The sequence below is a fragment of the Rattus norvegicus genome, chromosome X (genome assembly GCF_021556685.1).
Source record: "Rattus norvegicus strain SHRSP/BbbUtx chromosome X, alternate assembly SHRSP_T2T, whole genome shotgun sequence".
NCBI classification, from domain to species: domain Eukaryota; kingdom Metazoa; phylum Chordata; class Mammalia; order Rodentia; family Muridae; genus Rattus; species Rattus norvegicus.
The window spans coordinates 109,050,805-109,067,882 of record NC_141554.1 but is presented as its reverse complement, the minus strand read 5'-3'; the positions used below and the strand labels follow the sequence as shown (position 1 = coordinate 109,067,882).

Here is a 17,078-nt window from a genome sequence, read left to right as displayed (position 1 = left end):
TTCTGCTATTTCTGACCGTGGCTAGACTGTCCTATAAGCCTGTGTGTCAGGAGTGCTGTAGACCTGTTTTCCTGTTTTCTTTCAGCCAGTTATGGGGACAGAGTGTTCTGCTTTCGGGCGTGTAGTTTTTCCTCTCTACAGGTCTTCAGCTGTTCCTGTGGGCCTGTGTCTTGAGTTCACCAGGCAGGTTTCCTGCAGGGGAAAAGTTGGTCCCACCTGTGGTTCCAAGGCTCAAGTCTGCTCTCGGGGCACTTCCCAAGTCCTCTCCGAGGCAGCAGCAACCGGGAAGATCTGCGCCGCTCTTTCCGGGAGCCTCCGTGCACCAGGGTTCCAGATGGCGTTTGGTGTTTTCCTCTGGCGTCTGGATGTGCACAGAGTGCAGTCTCTTCTGGTTTCCCAGGCTTGTCTGCCTCTCTGAAGGTTCAGCTCTCCCTCCCACGGGATTTGGGTGCAGAGAACTGTTTATCCGGTCTGTTTCCTTCAGGTTCCGGCGGTGTCTCAGGCGCAGGGGTCCTGCCGCTCCCGGGCCCTCCCCTACGGGAACCCAGAGGCCTTATACAGTTGCCTCTTGGGCCAGGGATGTGGGCAGGGGTGGGCAGTGTTGGTGGTCTCCTCCGCTCTGCAGTCTCAGGAGTGCCCACCTGATCAGGCGGTGAGGTCTCCCATCATTTTCTTTCTAATGTTACATTTCTCAGCAGTGATTCTGCTCCTGAGAGCCTATGTATACACATACGATTTCATAAGCCTACACTTTATAAGATGGTGGCATGCTCAGTGGATAAACAATCTCTATTTACTTTACGTACCTGCTTCAGTTTTTCATCTGTGAGACAGTTAAGTTCAATAATGAACTCGCTGTCTGTAGGGGAGATCTGAGCAGAAGGATCAATGATTTTAATAATGTCAAGTTGCTCCCGAAGGCCCATCTCAGTACTGACTTTTCGGCTCAGATACTCAATATATTCCACCTATGTGAAGAAGAAGTACAACAAACAATGCCAGTGTTAAACCCTGACTTTTGCTATATGAATTATGACACATTTTAGACATAAGAAGAATTGTCTTGTCCAGGGCTCCAATGAAGAAGCAACCACTGAACAAGAAAGTTGATTGTTCCTTAACATCATTGCTAAGATAATTTCACTTGTTTAATGGAAAAAAGTTGAAACTCAATTTTAGACTAATTAACCAATTCACATAACTCAGTGGCTATAAAGAGGTAATAAAGGGGGCTTCACATCCTCTCTCCAGCTAAGTTCTATTCCATGTACAGTTTTAATGTCAACATCCAAGACTGTCAACATATTTACCTGTTCATCATTTGTCATTGCACTCCAAGCAAGCTCATCTAGATTCCGGTGCTTGTTTTTCTTTTTAGAAACCAAGCAAGGTGAACTTGGAATACTGGGTATGACATCAGAAAGTACATCGCTTCCACTGGCAATGTCACTGCCTGGTAACTTATAAAAGGAACAAAGATAGGGGTTAAGAACATTAAACACTGCAAGCTGCATTTTAAACATAGTTACACATTTTATACATCAATTACAAGTTACTTAAGCAAGGCATGGTTGGTACACATGCCTGCAATACACAGGAAGTAGAATGACGACGACAAGTAGTCTAAGGACAGCCAGAGCTAAATAACCAGCCTCAGGTCACCCTCACTTACAAAAGATCATGAGTCAAAAATAAAATAAAATTTACTTCAATACAAGACTAATTATCTAATCAGAGAATCTTTTCAGTGAGAAATATTCTAATACGGAACCATACCTATTTTACACAAAACATCAATGTCAGGATATTTTCTTTGAAGTTTCCCACAAAAATGAACTTTCTAAAAAGCATGAATCATAACTGAGACTTACTAACCTGCTAGTCTAAGTTTAAATAATAAATAAGGTTTTGAATTTATAACCACACTATTATCAGGCCATAGAGCTTGAGCAAGCAGGAGTTTGTAATCACAGGAGACCCAAATGATCCACCACTTACTGGTGTGTTTCAAGATACAGAATTCCATGAATCCTCCAATGCACAGTGACAATAAGAACAATGAAGTCTTTTAAAATGTGCTGTTAATATGAAGCAAAAACTCAACAAAGAAAGATTAGAAAAGGAACTGAGAAAGTGGAAGACAATGTATAGACAAAGGAGGAGAAAAACTACACTTAACACACAGAAAAGTTTGATCAACTTCTGGTTTCTGCCTACATGCACCCAGAGCTGAATGGATCCCACAGTTCTCTGTACCCAAATCCCATGGGGGAGAGAGCTGGACCCTCAGAAGTGTGGACAATCCTGAGAGCTCAGGGGAGACAAATACTTCTACCCACATTTGTGACCCAAGCGGAACCTGCCTAGTGCCATCTACGCCCTCTGGACACAGGAACCTAGCAGCAGTCAGGGGCAGGACCCTTGCAATTTTTGCCTGCACCTGGAGCTGAACCACTCCCACAGCCCTCTATAACTAAATCCCTTGGGGGAGAGAGCAGGAATTTCAGGAGTGCAAACAATCCAGAGACCTCAGGGGAAACCAATTCTGCTCACATTCCTGGCCCAAGAGGAACCTGCCTAGTAGCCCCTGGAACCTAGGAGCAATAGCAGCTGGAAACTTCCTCACCTGGAGTTCTCCAAGCCTTGAGGCTTCAGGTCACACAAATCCAGGAGCAATTTATCTGTTCCCGGATCTGGCTTAAAAAAAAAAAATTCTCCAGGAGTGCTGACACAGAGGCCTACAGCAGGGTCAAGCCACTTACAGAGGCAGCAAGACAAGCTAACACCAGAGACAACCTGATGGCAAGAGGCAAGCAGAGGAGACTAAGCAAGAGAAACCAAGACTACTTGACATCATCAGAGCCCAGTTCTCCCACCAAAGCAAATAATGGGTTATCCAAATGCACCAGAAAAGTAAGATTTGGATTTAAAATCACATTTCATGATGATGATAGAAGACTTTAAGAAGGATATAAATAACTCCCTTAAAGAAATACAGGACAACACAGGTAAACAAGTAGAAGGCCTTAAAGAGGAAACACAAAAATCCCTTAAAGAATTACAGGAACGCACAGCCAAACAGTTGAAGGAATTCAACAAAACCATCCAGGATTTAAAAATGGAAATAGTGCAGATGATATGATAGTATATTTAAGTGATCCCAAAAGTTCCACCAGAGAACTACTAAAGCTGATAAACAACTTCAACAAAGTGGCTGGGTATAAAATTAACTCAAATAAATCAGTAGCCTTCCTCTACACAAAAGAGAAACAAGCCGAGAAAGAAATTAGGGAAACGAAACCCTTCATAATAGTCCCAAATAATATAAAGTACCTCGGTGTGACTTTAACCAAGCAAGTAAAAGATCTGTACAATAAGAACTTCAAGACACTGAAGAAAGAAATTGAAGAAGACCTCAGAAGATGGAAAGATCTCCCATGCTCATGGATTGGCAGGATTAACATAGTAAAAATGGGCATTTTACCAAAAGCGATCTGCAGATTCAATGCAACCCCCATCAAAGTACCAATCCAATTCTTCAAAGAGTTAGACAGAACAATTTGCAAATTCATCTGGAATAACAAAAAACCCAGGATAGCTAAAACTATCCTCAACAATAAAAGGACTTCTGGGGGAATCACTATCCCTGAACCCAAGCAGTATTACAGAGCAATAGTGATAAAAACTGCATGGTATTGGTACAGAGACAGACAGATAGACCAATGGAACAGAATTGAAGACCCAGAAATGAACCCACACACCTATGGGCACTTGATTTTTGACAAAGGAGCCAAAACCATCAAATGGAAAAAAGACAGCATTTTCAGCAAATGGTGCTGGTTCAACTGGAGGTCAACATGTAGAAGAATGCAGATCGATCCATGCTTATCACCCTGTACAAAGCTTAAGTCCAAGTGGACCAAGGACCTCCACATCAAACCAGATACACTCAAACTAATAGAAGAAAAAGTGGGGAAGCATCTGGAACACATGGGCACTGGAGAAAATTTCCTGAACAAAACACCAATGCTCTAAGATCAAGAATCGACAAATGGGATCTCATAAAACTGCAAAGCTTCTGTAAGGCAAAGGACACTGTGGTTAGGACAAAACGGCAAGCAACAGATTGGGAAAAGATCTTTACCAATCCTACAACAGATAGAGGGCTCATATCCAAAATATACAAAGAACTCAAGAAGTTAGACCACAGGGAGACAAATAACCCTATTAAAAAATGGGGTTCAGAGCTAAACAAAGAATTCACAGCTGAGGAATGCCGAATGGCTGAGAAACACCTAAAGAAATGTTCAACATCTTTAGTCATAAGGGAAATGCAAATCAAAACAACCCTGAGATTTCACCTCACACCAGTGAGAATGGCTAAGATCAAAAACTCGGGGGACAGCAAATGCTGGCGAGGATGTGGAGAAAGAGGAACACTCCTCGATTGTTGGTGGGACTGCAGACTGGTACAACCATTCTGGAAATCAGTCTGGATGTTCCTCAGAAAATTGGACATTGAACTGCCTGAGGATCCAGCTATACCTCTCTTGGGCATATACCCAAAAGATGCCCCAACCTATAAAAAAGACACGTGCTCCACTATGTTCATAGCAGCCTTATTTATAATAGCCAGAAGCTGGAAAGAACCCAGATGCCCTTCAACAGAGGAATGGATACAGAAAATGTGGTACATTTACATAATGGAGTACTACTCAGCTATCAAAGACAATGACTTTATGAAAATCGTAGGCAAATGCTTGGAACTGGAAAATATCATCCTGAGTGAGGTAACCCAATCACAGAGAAACACACATGGTATGCACTCATTGATAAGTGGCTATTAGCCCAAATGCTTGAATTACTAGATTCACAGAACACATGAAACCCAAGAAGGATGATCAAAATGTGAATGCTTCACTCCTTCTTTAAAAGGGGAACAAGAATACCCTTGGCAGGGAATAGGAAGGCAAGTTTAGAACAGACACAGAAGGAACACCCATTCAGAGCCTGCCCCACATGTGGCCCATACATATACAGCCACCCAATTAGACAAGATGGATGAAGCAAAGAAGTGCAGGCAGACAGGAGCCAGATGTAGATCTCTCCTGAGAGACACAGCCAGAATACAGCAAATACATAGGTGAATGCCATCAGCAAACCACCGAACTGAGAACGGGAACCCCGTTGAAGGAATCAGAGAAAGGACTGGAAGAGCTTGAAGGGGCTCGAGACCCCACATGTACAACAATGCCAAGCAACCAGAGCTTCCAGGGACTAAGCCACTACCTAAAGACTATACATGGACTGACCCTGGACTCTGACCTCATAGGTAGCAATGAATAGCCTAGTAAGAGCACCAGTAGAAGGGGAAGCCCTAGGTCCTGCTAAGACTGAATCCCCAGTGAACGTGATTGTTGGGGGGAGGGCGGTAATAAGGGGATGACGGGGAGGGGAACACACATATAGAAGGTGAGGGGGAAGGGTTATGGGGATGTTGGCCCTGAAACTGGGAAGAGGAAGAACAACCGAAATGTAAATAAGAAATACTCAAGTTAATATAGAAAAAAAAAGAACTAATACGTTAAATTTCGAAAAAAAATAAAAATGGAAATAGAAACAATAAAGAAGCACAAACGGAGACAACCCTGGAGATAGAAAACCTAGGGAAGAGATCAGGATTCATAGATGCAAGCATCACCAACAGAATAAAAGAGATAGAAGAGAGAATCTCAGGGGAAGCAGAGACCTTAGAAAACGTCTACACAACCATCAAAGATAATACAAAATGCAAAAAGCTCCTAGCCCAAAACATCCAGGAAATCCAGAACACGGTGAGAAGATCAAACCTAAGGATAATAGTCATAGAAGAGAGTAAGACTCTCAGCTGAAAAGACCAGTAAATATCTTCAACAAAATCATAGAAGAAAACTTCCCTAATCTAAAGAAAGAGATGCCCATAGGCATACAAGACACCTACAGAACTCCAAATAGATTGGACCAGAAGAGAAATTCTTCCTGTCACATAATAATCAAAACACCAAATGCACAAAACAAAGAAAGAATATTAAAAGCAGTAAGGGAATAAGGTCAAGTGACATATAAAGGCAGACCTATCAGAATCACACCAGACTTCTCACCAGAGATTGCAAAAGCCAGAAGATCCTGGACAGATGTCATACAGACCCTAAGAGAACACAAATGCCAGCCCAGGCTACTATATGCAGAAAAACTCTCAATTAACATAGATGGAGAAACCAAGATATTCCATGACAAAATCAAATTTACACAGTATCTTTCTACAAATCCAGCCCTACAAAGGATAATAGATGGAAAACTCCAATACAAGGAGAGAAACTACACCCTAGAAAAAGCAAGAAGTAATCTTGCAACGAAACCAAAAGAAAAGAGACACATAAACATAATTCCACCTCTAACAACAAAAATAACAGGAAACAACAATCAGTATTCCTTAATATCTCTCAACATCAATGTACTCAATTCCCTAATAAAAAGACATAGACTAATAGACTGGATACATAAAGAGGATCCAGCATTTTGCTGCCTACAGGAAACACACCTCAGTGACAAGGACAGACACTACCTCAGAGTAAAAGACTGGAAAACAAGTTTCCAAGCAAATGGTCTAAAGAGGGAACCGGAGTATCCATTCTAATATCAAATAAAATCAACTTTCAACCAAAAGTTATCAAAAAAGATAAGGAAGTACACTTCATATTCATCAAAGGAAAAATCCACCAAGATGAACTCTCAATCCTAAGTATCTATGCTCCAAATGCAAGGGCACTTACATACATAAAAGAAACCTTACTAAAGATCAAAGCACACATTGCACCTCACACAATAACAGTAGATTTCAACACCCCATTCTCATCAATGGACAGATCATGGAAACAGAAATTAAACAGAGACGTAGACAGACTAAGAGAAGTCATGAACCAAATAGACTTAACAGATATTTATAGAACATTCTATCCTAAAACAAAAGGATATACCTTCTTCTCACCACCTCATGGTACTTTCTCCAAAATTTACCATATAATTGGTCATAAAACAGGCCTCAACAGATACAAGAAGATAGAAATAATCCCATGCATCCATTTGGAAGGTAACACAATATCATCCATGTACAACTGCACAATGTAGCATGTGCCAGATATTAAAAACAGAGACAGGCAGATCTTTGGGGCTCACTGGCCTGTCAGCCTAGTTTAACTGATGAATTTCAGGTCAGTAAGAGATCCTCTGTCAAAAAATGCAGATGATATTCCTGAGCATAACACCTGAGATTGGCTTCTGGGTTCTACATGCATGCCCCCCCCCACACACACACAGTCAAACGATCATGAACACACAGACAAACATACACTAAAAATACCTATACTTGGGCTGAAAAGATTGCTTGGTTACTGAAAACACTTGTTGCTCTTGCAGAGGACCTGGGTTTGATTCTTAGCACCCGTATGATGGTTTACAACCATCTGGAGCTCCAGTTCCAGGGGTTCTGATGCCCTCTTTTGACTTGCAAGGACACCAAGCATGCACATGGTAAACAGACTTACATGCAAAACATTAATAAACATAAACCCAATAAATCCAAAAAATATAAAAATTCCTATAGTTTCAAAATTTAAGAAAATTTTCTTTTAATTTCTGGAGCCTGTTTGTTGGGGGGGGGGTCAAGCTGTATGATACACACTTAATTTTTGTCTTTGGTTTGTATTTGTGGTGGGAGATGAGGCAGTATAAAAAAATAATGGAGAGTAGTTTTGATAATAGGAAGTTAAAAACACCCTAGAATGAATACATACTATGTACGTACATAATACATACACACATTCATTCATTCATTCATTTATTTGAGACAAAATCTCAAGCTAGGTATCAGGCTAGGTGGAGCTCTCTATATGTAGCCCAGGTTGCCTTGTTCCTCCTGCCTCAGCCTCCTAAATACTGCAGCTACAGGGATTGTAGCATCATGCTGGCTGATATTATGTAAGTTAATTAATTTACGTTGATCAGACTCTTCAGCCAAAAGAGTGCTGAGCTTTTTTTTTTCATGTCCCCAACTTGAGAAGCTTTGAAAACACAAGTGACACTTGGTAAAATGTATTTTGTTTTTCTATTCTTTGCCATGGTTTCTGATTACTTAAAAGATAGTAAAAGCCCTTAGAGAATGTGTCCTATGTTGCTAAATTGATTTGCTTATTTTTTACAAGGTAGTGCTTAATGACATCAGAGAGAAAGGAAAAGACATTTGGGAAAGAAAAATAATTCAGTAAAACCATAGATCACAAGAACACGGGATAAGGTTAAGAAAACGACATTAATAATAACAATAATAATAATAATAATAATAATAATAATAATAATAATAATAATAAAAGATCCCAGGAGTGATGGAGCATGCCTTTAATCCTGGCCCTTGGGAGGCAGAGGTGCAGAGGCATAGAGGCAGGAGGATCTCTGTGATTTTTGAGGCCAAGCTGGTTTTCACAGCAAACTCCAGGACAGTCAGTACTATGCACACAGATCCTGTAGATCAACAGGCAGGCAGGCAGGCAGGCAGGCAGGCAGGCAGGCAGGCAGGCAGGCAGGCAGGCAGGCAGGGTAAATAAGAAAGAAGGAAGTAAAGAAAATTAGTGCTGAGAATGTGCACAATACAAGAACTAGAAGCACTCCTGTGGCATGTAAGAGTAGACACAAAACGGTTTCTAAGTGACAGAACTTGAGTAAACAAACAACAAAGGTCAGCACTAGACATGAAGATTTTGTTGTAATCTCACAAACACTCTGATACACATAAACAGAAAACATGGATGGATGAGAAAGTTTTGAAGAAATAAAATGATTTATAAGTTGTTTAGGAGCACTCAGTGCATCACTGACTCCTGATGAAGACTAGCTTCCTTGAGATTCTGCTTCTAGGACTTACTCAGCACAATGGACCATACCCCCAGAATATAAATAAACCCTTCCTTAAGAAAAAAAGACCTATCTGATAACTAAATAGTTACTAAGGAGTCAAATATTAAGACTAATGGAAAATATTTCACAATTACATAAGCCACCCAGGATAGTATACTTTAAACTTTTCAAGTGTTAACCAATTCTTCTAGCTTAACACACTTATTCCCACACATAATGCTATTCAAAGAAATTCATTTAAGTGGTGACCAAATTCAAAATTGAACACAAGTACAGTGTTTTCAAATATGCCAGGCAATCTGGCCTGTAATGTACTATGAAATAAGATGGCAATCTGGATGTGGACCGCAGGGAAATGGGGTGTGTACAAATATTCTTTGAATAGACAACAGTCATTGTTCACTGTATTATGTTATGTCACAAAGGCTCATGTACTTTGTCCATGGAACCACTATAATTTGAAGTAGCATCAGGGATCAAGGACTCACCCTCAGATAATGGGTTACCATGGCATAACAAGGTCATTCAAGTGAAAACGCCAAGTAGTCAATTGAACATAAGGGGCTACAGTAGCAATTGTACAGCCCAATTAATTGTATTAGCTCCTATATATCAGGCCAGCAATTTCCCACTTTATAATTGATAGAGTATTTCAGAAAAAAATGCTTAATGAGTTCTATCCTATATTTTTCGTAGACTGTATTCAGTATCTTTCTACCATAATCAGTAGCTGTGACACATGGAGAGAATTAAATCAAACCTCTGCCATATTTTCTGCAAGATACAGCAGAATTCTGGGAGTAACCTCATTTCTATAACAGCTGATGTGTAATTTCAGATTGTGCTTCTTGATTTAAAGTGTGACAGCATTATTACTCACTCTTTGCATCCTCTAAGCTTTCCTGCTCAACAAGAGATGATGTCTGAAAGTATGACTAGTCAAATATAACTTTCCAAAGAATAGGTGAATCACTTATGTTAACTAGGGTAGCACCGAAACGTTTGCCCAAAAGTTTAAACAGAGGCAGATTTTAACCCTGACAGTGGATGATGTTTAACCTCTAGCTTCAATGATTTTGCTCTATTAATCCTAACAATAAGTTGCAATCATTATCTGGCATGATCTACTTAATATTAGTTAATACTTGATAATACTTAATAGTAATCAATAATATCTCACAAGGTAAGGAAGCATTTCAAACTTCCTTACATATTTAAATGTTAAATATCCATGGGAACAGATTACCTATACTCCAACACAAATAGGAAATCTGGCTGTAGAGTTGGCTCAGCAACTAAGAGTCCTTGTTGCTCTTGCAAGTGGATTTCTGGGGGGAGGAAAGCAGTAGCTAATCTAAAAGGCAAGATCTTAGTCTTTGGATGAAGTAGCATCTTAGCATTTACAGTGCTTTAATCAGTAAATGCATAAGTAATGTCAGGAAACACCTCCCTTGGAGAATATTCCATAGTATTTTCTCATTTGACATATAAAGCCTTTTATCATCTATATAACACCTTTATGATTACATATATCCGTAATATTAGATGGGCTACAACTTATGAACGTGCTTTCCTCATTTACATTTGCTTGCTTGCTTGCTTATTTCTTTCTTTATTTGATATGTTGGGGGAACAGGGTCTCACTATGTATTCCTGGCTGGTATGAAATTCACTGTCTAGGGCAGGCTGATCTTGAACTCGCAGATATCCACTTACCTTCACATTCTGAGTGCTAGGATTAAATATGTGTGTCACCATGCCTAAGTCTTTCTAGGGGACCCATATCACCCTAATAAACAAACCTCTAACAGGCTATAAATCTTGTTTGTCAAATTGGCTGGATAAGGAGGCAAGACTTTAGGTACTTTTGTGAGAGAATTTCTTTTTTGGATCATTTAAAATGGGAAGACCCACCCTAAATGTGGATGGCAGTCCAGATACCAAAGAAAGAAAAATTTAAAAGCTAGAAGGAAGCTTTCTTCTTACCTTTCTTTTTTCCCTTTTACTGGCAACTTTATTTACTCTGTTGCAGTTTCTACTGCTCTGTTCTCTGCTGATATCAGAAGCCAGTTTTGGGTTTCCAACATGGGCTGAAGACTACTGGCTCTCCACAAACTCTCTAGACCTGAAGCACTAGATTGAAACTACTGAGACACCCAGCTTCATGCATTGGGCAACTACAAAGTTTTCAACCTCCCCATTGCGAGACGACAAGTGTTGGACTACCCAGGCCACACCATGTAAGCCAACCTAATAAGTCTCCATTTAGTATGTATTTATTCTATTTGTTCTTTGCTTCCAGCAAACCCTGACTAATACACAGACACAAGAAATTTAGAGACTAGTTTCCCTTACAATTATGAATATAAATTTCCTTAACAGAATACTATAAAACTACACTCACAATTAGTTTAAAGGGACTAAATACTGTGAAACGTTAGGGCTTATTTCAGAGCTATAAAGATGATTAAACAGGAAAAGCAATCAATGTAATAGCATCAAGTTTATTAAAAGATCAACTTTAATCATTCTATTAATAGAATGAAGAAATCATCTAACATTTCAATAAATACAGAAAAAAATTTGACAAAACCACTTTCGTGATAAAAAGATTATACTGACAATACTAGCGATAGAATGAAAATCCCTTTTTGATATATAGCATTTACTGAAAAAAAATCTACTTTTATCATTATATTAAATGGCAAAAGACTGAAAGTACTCTTCCTAAGAACAGGGGAAAACCAGTAAGCTTTCTCCAATGTTGTTATTACCTTTTCTACTTTTTTTTCAGGTAGAAGGATACCCAGGGTCCCACTGCCTACCCAAGGCTGCCTCCCAGCTCCCTCAGTGTCCTGAGGGGTGGGGTTATAGGCATGCATCATCATTACTAGGGCCACTTCAAACATTTTACGGTTAAAACACTTTAATGATCTAGGTAGGATGAACAGCAAGAAATAGACTGGAAGGAAAGAGAAAATCATTCACTGAAAACATGATCTTAAAACACAGATGAATCCACATAGGAGGGAAAACGCAATGCTAGCAAACAAGTTATGAACCAAATGGATTTAACAGATATTTATAGAACATTTCATCCTAAAACAAAAGGATATACCTTCTTCTCAGCACATCATGGAACCTTTTCCAAAATTGACCATATAATCGGTCACAAAACAGGCTTCAACAGATACAGGAAGATTGAAATAATCCCTTGCGTCCTATCAGATCACCACAGACTAAGACTTGTCTTCAATAACAACAGTAATGACAGAAAGCCCACATATACATGGAAGTTGAACAATGCTCTACTCAATGACAACTTGATCAAGGAAGAAATAAAGAAATTAAAGACTGATATAGCTGTTTCCTGAGAGGCTCTGCCAGGGCATGACAAATACAGAGGCAGATGTTTGCAGCTAACCACTGAACTGACAACGGGGTCCCCACTGGAGGAGTTAGAGAAAGGACTGAAGGAGTTGAAGGGGTTTTCAATCCCATAAGAACAACAATACCAACCAACCAGAGCTCCCAGGGACTAAACCACTACCCAAAGAGTACACAAGGACAGACCCATGGCTTCAATTGCATATGTAGCAGAGGATGGCCTTGTTGGGCATCAATGGAAGGAGAAGCCCTTGGTCCTGCCAAGGCTGGACCCCCCAGTGTAGGGGAATGTCAGGGTAGGGAGGCAGGAAGGGTGGGTGGTTGGGTGGGGGAAAGGGGATAACATTTGAAATGTAAATTTAAAAAAAATTGAAGAAAGAAAAGCAGGGAAAAACTTACCTGCCATTTTTACTTATACAATAGTGATGTTGATAGTGGGAGGGACCTTACCTGCCATTCAAATTCACTATCTGACCAATCCCAATACGTGCTGATAGAAGAGGAGACATCACTACAGACACTTCCCTCAGGGAACAAGTCAAAAGAAGTGAAGTCTTGATCATCTAAGAGGGAATAGCAATCATCTTGATCTCCAACAGAAACTGACGAGAAGAGCTCCTCACTACATTCTGAGCTTGCGACACTCGTACCACACGAAGTGAGGTTCCACCTTCAAAAGCACCAGAGAAATCACATAAGGAATCACAGAATTCACACAATTTAAAGACATTAATAAAACCCACTTAGTATACTCACAACAAAGATCTTTTGTAGTATGAGGGTAGTGGGGTTATTTCTTAGAGTCTTTACCCTTTAAAAATATACTAAGGGATGGCTCAGTTACTGTGAGGACTGTATGAGAATAGAAAATTTAGCACATATAGAAAACTCTCAGTACATAGCAGTTATTACCATTACTGAAAATGAGGTGACCCATTTCAGGCCAGATAAAGGAATGCAAAGTGGAGATAAATTCAAGTACCTCTTAAAGAATAGTTAATTTATTTACTTTATACCTCGACTGTAGTAGTTCCCCCATCCATTCATCCTCCATTTCATTTTCAGAAAGCAAAAAGGTTCCTCTTAATTTAAACAATCACTTCTTTTTCTGTGTGCTTCATGTGTGCAGGTGCCCACTGAAGACAGATAATGATGTCAGACATCTGGAACTAGAGCTACAGGCCACTGTTAGCCACCTGAGCTAACTGACTTAGGTCCTGGGACATCAACTCAGGTTATCTGGAAGAGCAGCAAGTTCTTGTAAGCACTGACCCATTTCTCTGGCCCTGTAAATAACTTTTACCAACGTTAAATAATCTCACTATAAAAAAATGTAGGGATAAGAAATGAATGAAGGGTTGGAGAGATGCCCAGCGGTTTAGAGTACTAGATGCCCTTCCTGAGGTCCTGAGTTCAATTCCCAATAAGTGCATGGTGGCTCATAACAATCTATAATGCAATCTGGTGTCCTCTTCGGGCCTGCAGGCATCCATGCAAGCAGAACACTGTATACATAATGAATACATATGAAAAATAAAGAGATGAGTGTATAAGATTAACATATTAAGTCCACTATCTGGCAATACCTACTACATAGCTTCTTGGTACCTTTTCCCATGTGCTCATATATTTTAGTATCATGCTTTCACTTAGCATTCACTATATACTGAACGTTTTAAGTAAATGCAATTATCTTATCTGACATGTTTGGGGACTGGGTATGTTTTAATAGTTTAACGATTTCAAATTTCAGGAATATCTGTGTGTGTGTGTGTGTGTGTGTGTGTGTGTGTGTGTGTGTGTGTGTGTGTGTGTGTTGGAGATGAAATCTAAGTCTAAATATAAAACCAATTTCTATGGGACTGTTCTTGCAGTGGATCCGCTTCAACTGCCAACACCTACATGGCAGTTCACAATCATCTGTAACTCTTTCCGGAGGGTCCAACACAATCTTTCAGTCTTTGCAAGCATCAGGCATGCCCATGGTACACAGATACATGTATGTAAAATCAACTATTTTTACATGCACTCTATACACATAATCTGGATGTCGTCCTGGGAACTATATATTTAATATGTTGTGTGTGTGTGTGTGTCTTTAAGTCACAGAACAAGTTGCAGGAGTTGGTTCTCTCCTTCCACCATGTAGTCCCTGGATCAGAAGTCAGGTCATTAGATTTGGCTGGTGGTTAAGTGCCTCTACCTGTGCAGCTATATACAGTCGTTCTCAGTTTTTCAAGACAGGGATTCTCTATGTAGCTCTGGCTCTCCTGAAACTTACTCTGTAGACCAGAATGGCCTTGAATTCAGATATCCACCAGCTGACCTGAGTTCACCATCCCTGGAAACCATACAAAGGTGGAAGAAGAGAGCTAACTCCACAAAGTTTTCCCGTGACGTCCATGGCATCTATGCCCTCCACACACACACAGACACACAGACACACACACACACACACACACACACACAGACACACACACACACACAGAGAGTCAGTCTGACTATACATACACAATAATAATGGATAAACTGTAAAAAATAGTTTTTGTTTAATTTGTTTAAAAGTGTGCATCTGGCCAGGTATGGTGGAGCAAGCCTTAAAACCACTCAGGAAGCAGATGCAGGTAGATCTCTATGGACTCAAGCCTACCCTGGTATACAGCAATTTCTAGGCCAACCAGGACTACATATTGAGACCATGCTTCAGAAAAACAAAGAAAAAATATGTATTGGGTATTTTTCTATTATTTGTGCTAGTGTTTCATTACTATTTTGTGTGTATTCAAGGATATATAGCATTTTGTCACTAGTATATATTACAGGAGAGGTTTGGTGCATTAAGACTATCTTGCAGTACAGTGATCTTTTTTCTTTTGTAAATTTTCACCAGTTTTATAACATTGTTCATTAAGATCCCGCATAAACACAAACTGCCTTGCTAGTAACATAGGAAACTAATCCTTAAAATAATAATTATTATTTCCAGTACTAATAAGCCCCTGGAATAATGACTTTCTGAAGAAAAGTCTATTATTAGGTTGCACCTCATCTTTCATTAAATCCAGCTTTTCTTGAATTATGTAACTTTGAACAATTTCTTATCTGTTTTGTACAGCTACCCTTAAATATAACAGCCCATGACTTACAAAACGTAGGAAATAAAAATTGCATGGTATATTATCCTTTGAAGTAAAGGTAAAATATTTTAAAGCACTGAAACAGAAATGCTAATTTAGTTCCCTAAATAAAAGAGCAGACATCAATAAACTTACTTAAATACAGAACTCATCTAAAAATTTTAGAACACTTTGCTGTTGGGTGTTGTTTGTGTGTGTATGTTTGGGGGAGGGGATTCATGCATGTATATATGTGTGTTTATGCCAGCATATTACCTTGTTCAGTTCTCAGGTACCATACACTTTTGTTTTGAGACAGGCTATCACTGGCTAGAACTTACCAAGTAGTTTAGGATGACTGGCTAGAGAGTCCCAGGAATCCATACATGTCCCTCTCCTAGCACTGGGATTATAAGGCATGCTGTGTTACCAATTCTGAGAACTGAACTCTGCCAGTCCTTTCCCAACTAAGCTATTTCCCCAGACCCTAGAACATTTTCTGATATTACTTAGTTTTATCATATGGTTAGTAGGTAGATAATATTCTCATTAGAAAAAAAATACTAGGGCTGGGGAAACAGCTCTGTACATAAGTTGCCTGGAGTTGCAATGTGAGCACCCGAGTTTAGCTTCAGCACCCATGTAAGAACGATTGACCTAACAGTGTGAGGGAATACTTCCTGTGATGGGCAAGTGGAGACAGAAGGATCCTGTCTTGCTGGTCAGCTGGTCTAACCAGATCAGAGTGCTCTCGGCTCAGTGAGAGATTCTGTCTCAAAATAATAAGTTAGGTGCTGGAAAGGTGGCTTAGTGGTCACTCTCACAGAAGACACAGGTTCAGTTCCCAGCACCCACATGGCAGCTCACAACCATCTGTAACTCCAGTTCCAGGGGTTCTGGCACTTTCTTCTGGATATCATGAGTACCACATGTATGTGGTACAGACATACATGTAACATGTAGGCAAAACACATGTACAGAAAATAAATACAGATTTTAAAAATAAGGTGGGGAATAACTGAAAAAGACCCTTGACATGAATCCTTGCATACCCATGAATATACACACATATATGAACAAATAGAGACTAATAATAGTACACAACCCAGAGGAATTAACCTCATCACCAGGTCTAGCAATAAAGATTCTAAATAGCAATTATACCTTTATTCATTAGTCATTTAGAAGTTATGTCCTGGGTGTAGCAGTAGACTGGGCAAACTATTTTTTCTTGTCTTCAAATTCCACGTGACTCCATACCAGTCTCTACCTTTATTCATTAGTCATTTAACAATTATTCTTAGTCAGTAACATCTCGGTGCCAAATACTATCTTCAGTGATGGGAGAAGCTGCAACTAACCTTTTTTTTAATTATTATTATTAGAATTGGCTTTCAGCTTGCAAAACTCCTGTGGAATCCTTTGCCTCCTTGTGAAATAATGACATTTTTCACAAAAAGCCTGTCCCACTTACGAACCTAACTAGTCAATCACTGACAAGAGTCAGGCATTTGTGTGCTTTTGCACTCTCTCAGTGTTCCTCAGGTTTTCAGATTTGGGAGTGTATATCGAGGCTTGGATACACTCAGATGTGGCTGCCTTTTTGCTCAGCAGTAAGTGAACAGG

The 17,078-nt window shown here is 39.7% G+C and overlaps 1 protein-coding gene across 1 annotated transcript in view; it reads right to left on the bottom strand.

The window, feature by feature from the left end:
• Fam199x (family with sequence similarity 199, X-linked) overlaps positions 1-17,078 on the bottom strand; it is a 35,699-nt gene that overhangs the window by 12,428 nt on the left and 6,193 nt on the right. The window contains exons 2-4 of the mRNA NM_001271176.2: positions 12,787-13,006; positions 1,311-1,460; positions 807-968 (exon numbers count right to left, since the gene is read on the bottom strand). Of these exons, the coding sequence (NP_001258105.1) occupies positions 807-968; positions 1,311-1,460; positions 12,787-13,006 (532 nt within the window). The remainder of the gene's footprint in view (positions 1-806; positions 969-1,310; positions 1,461-12,786; positions 13,007-17,078) is intronic.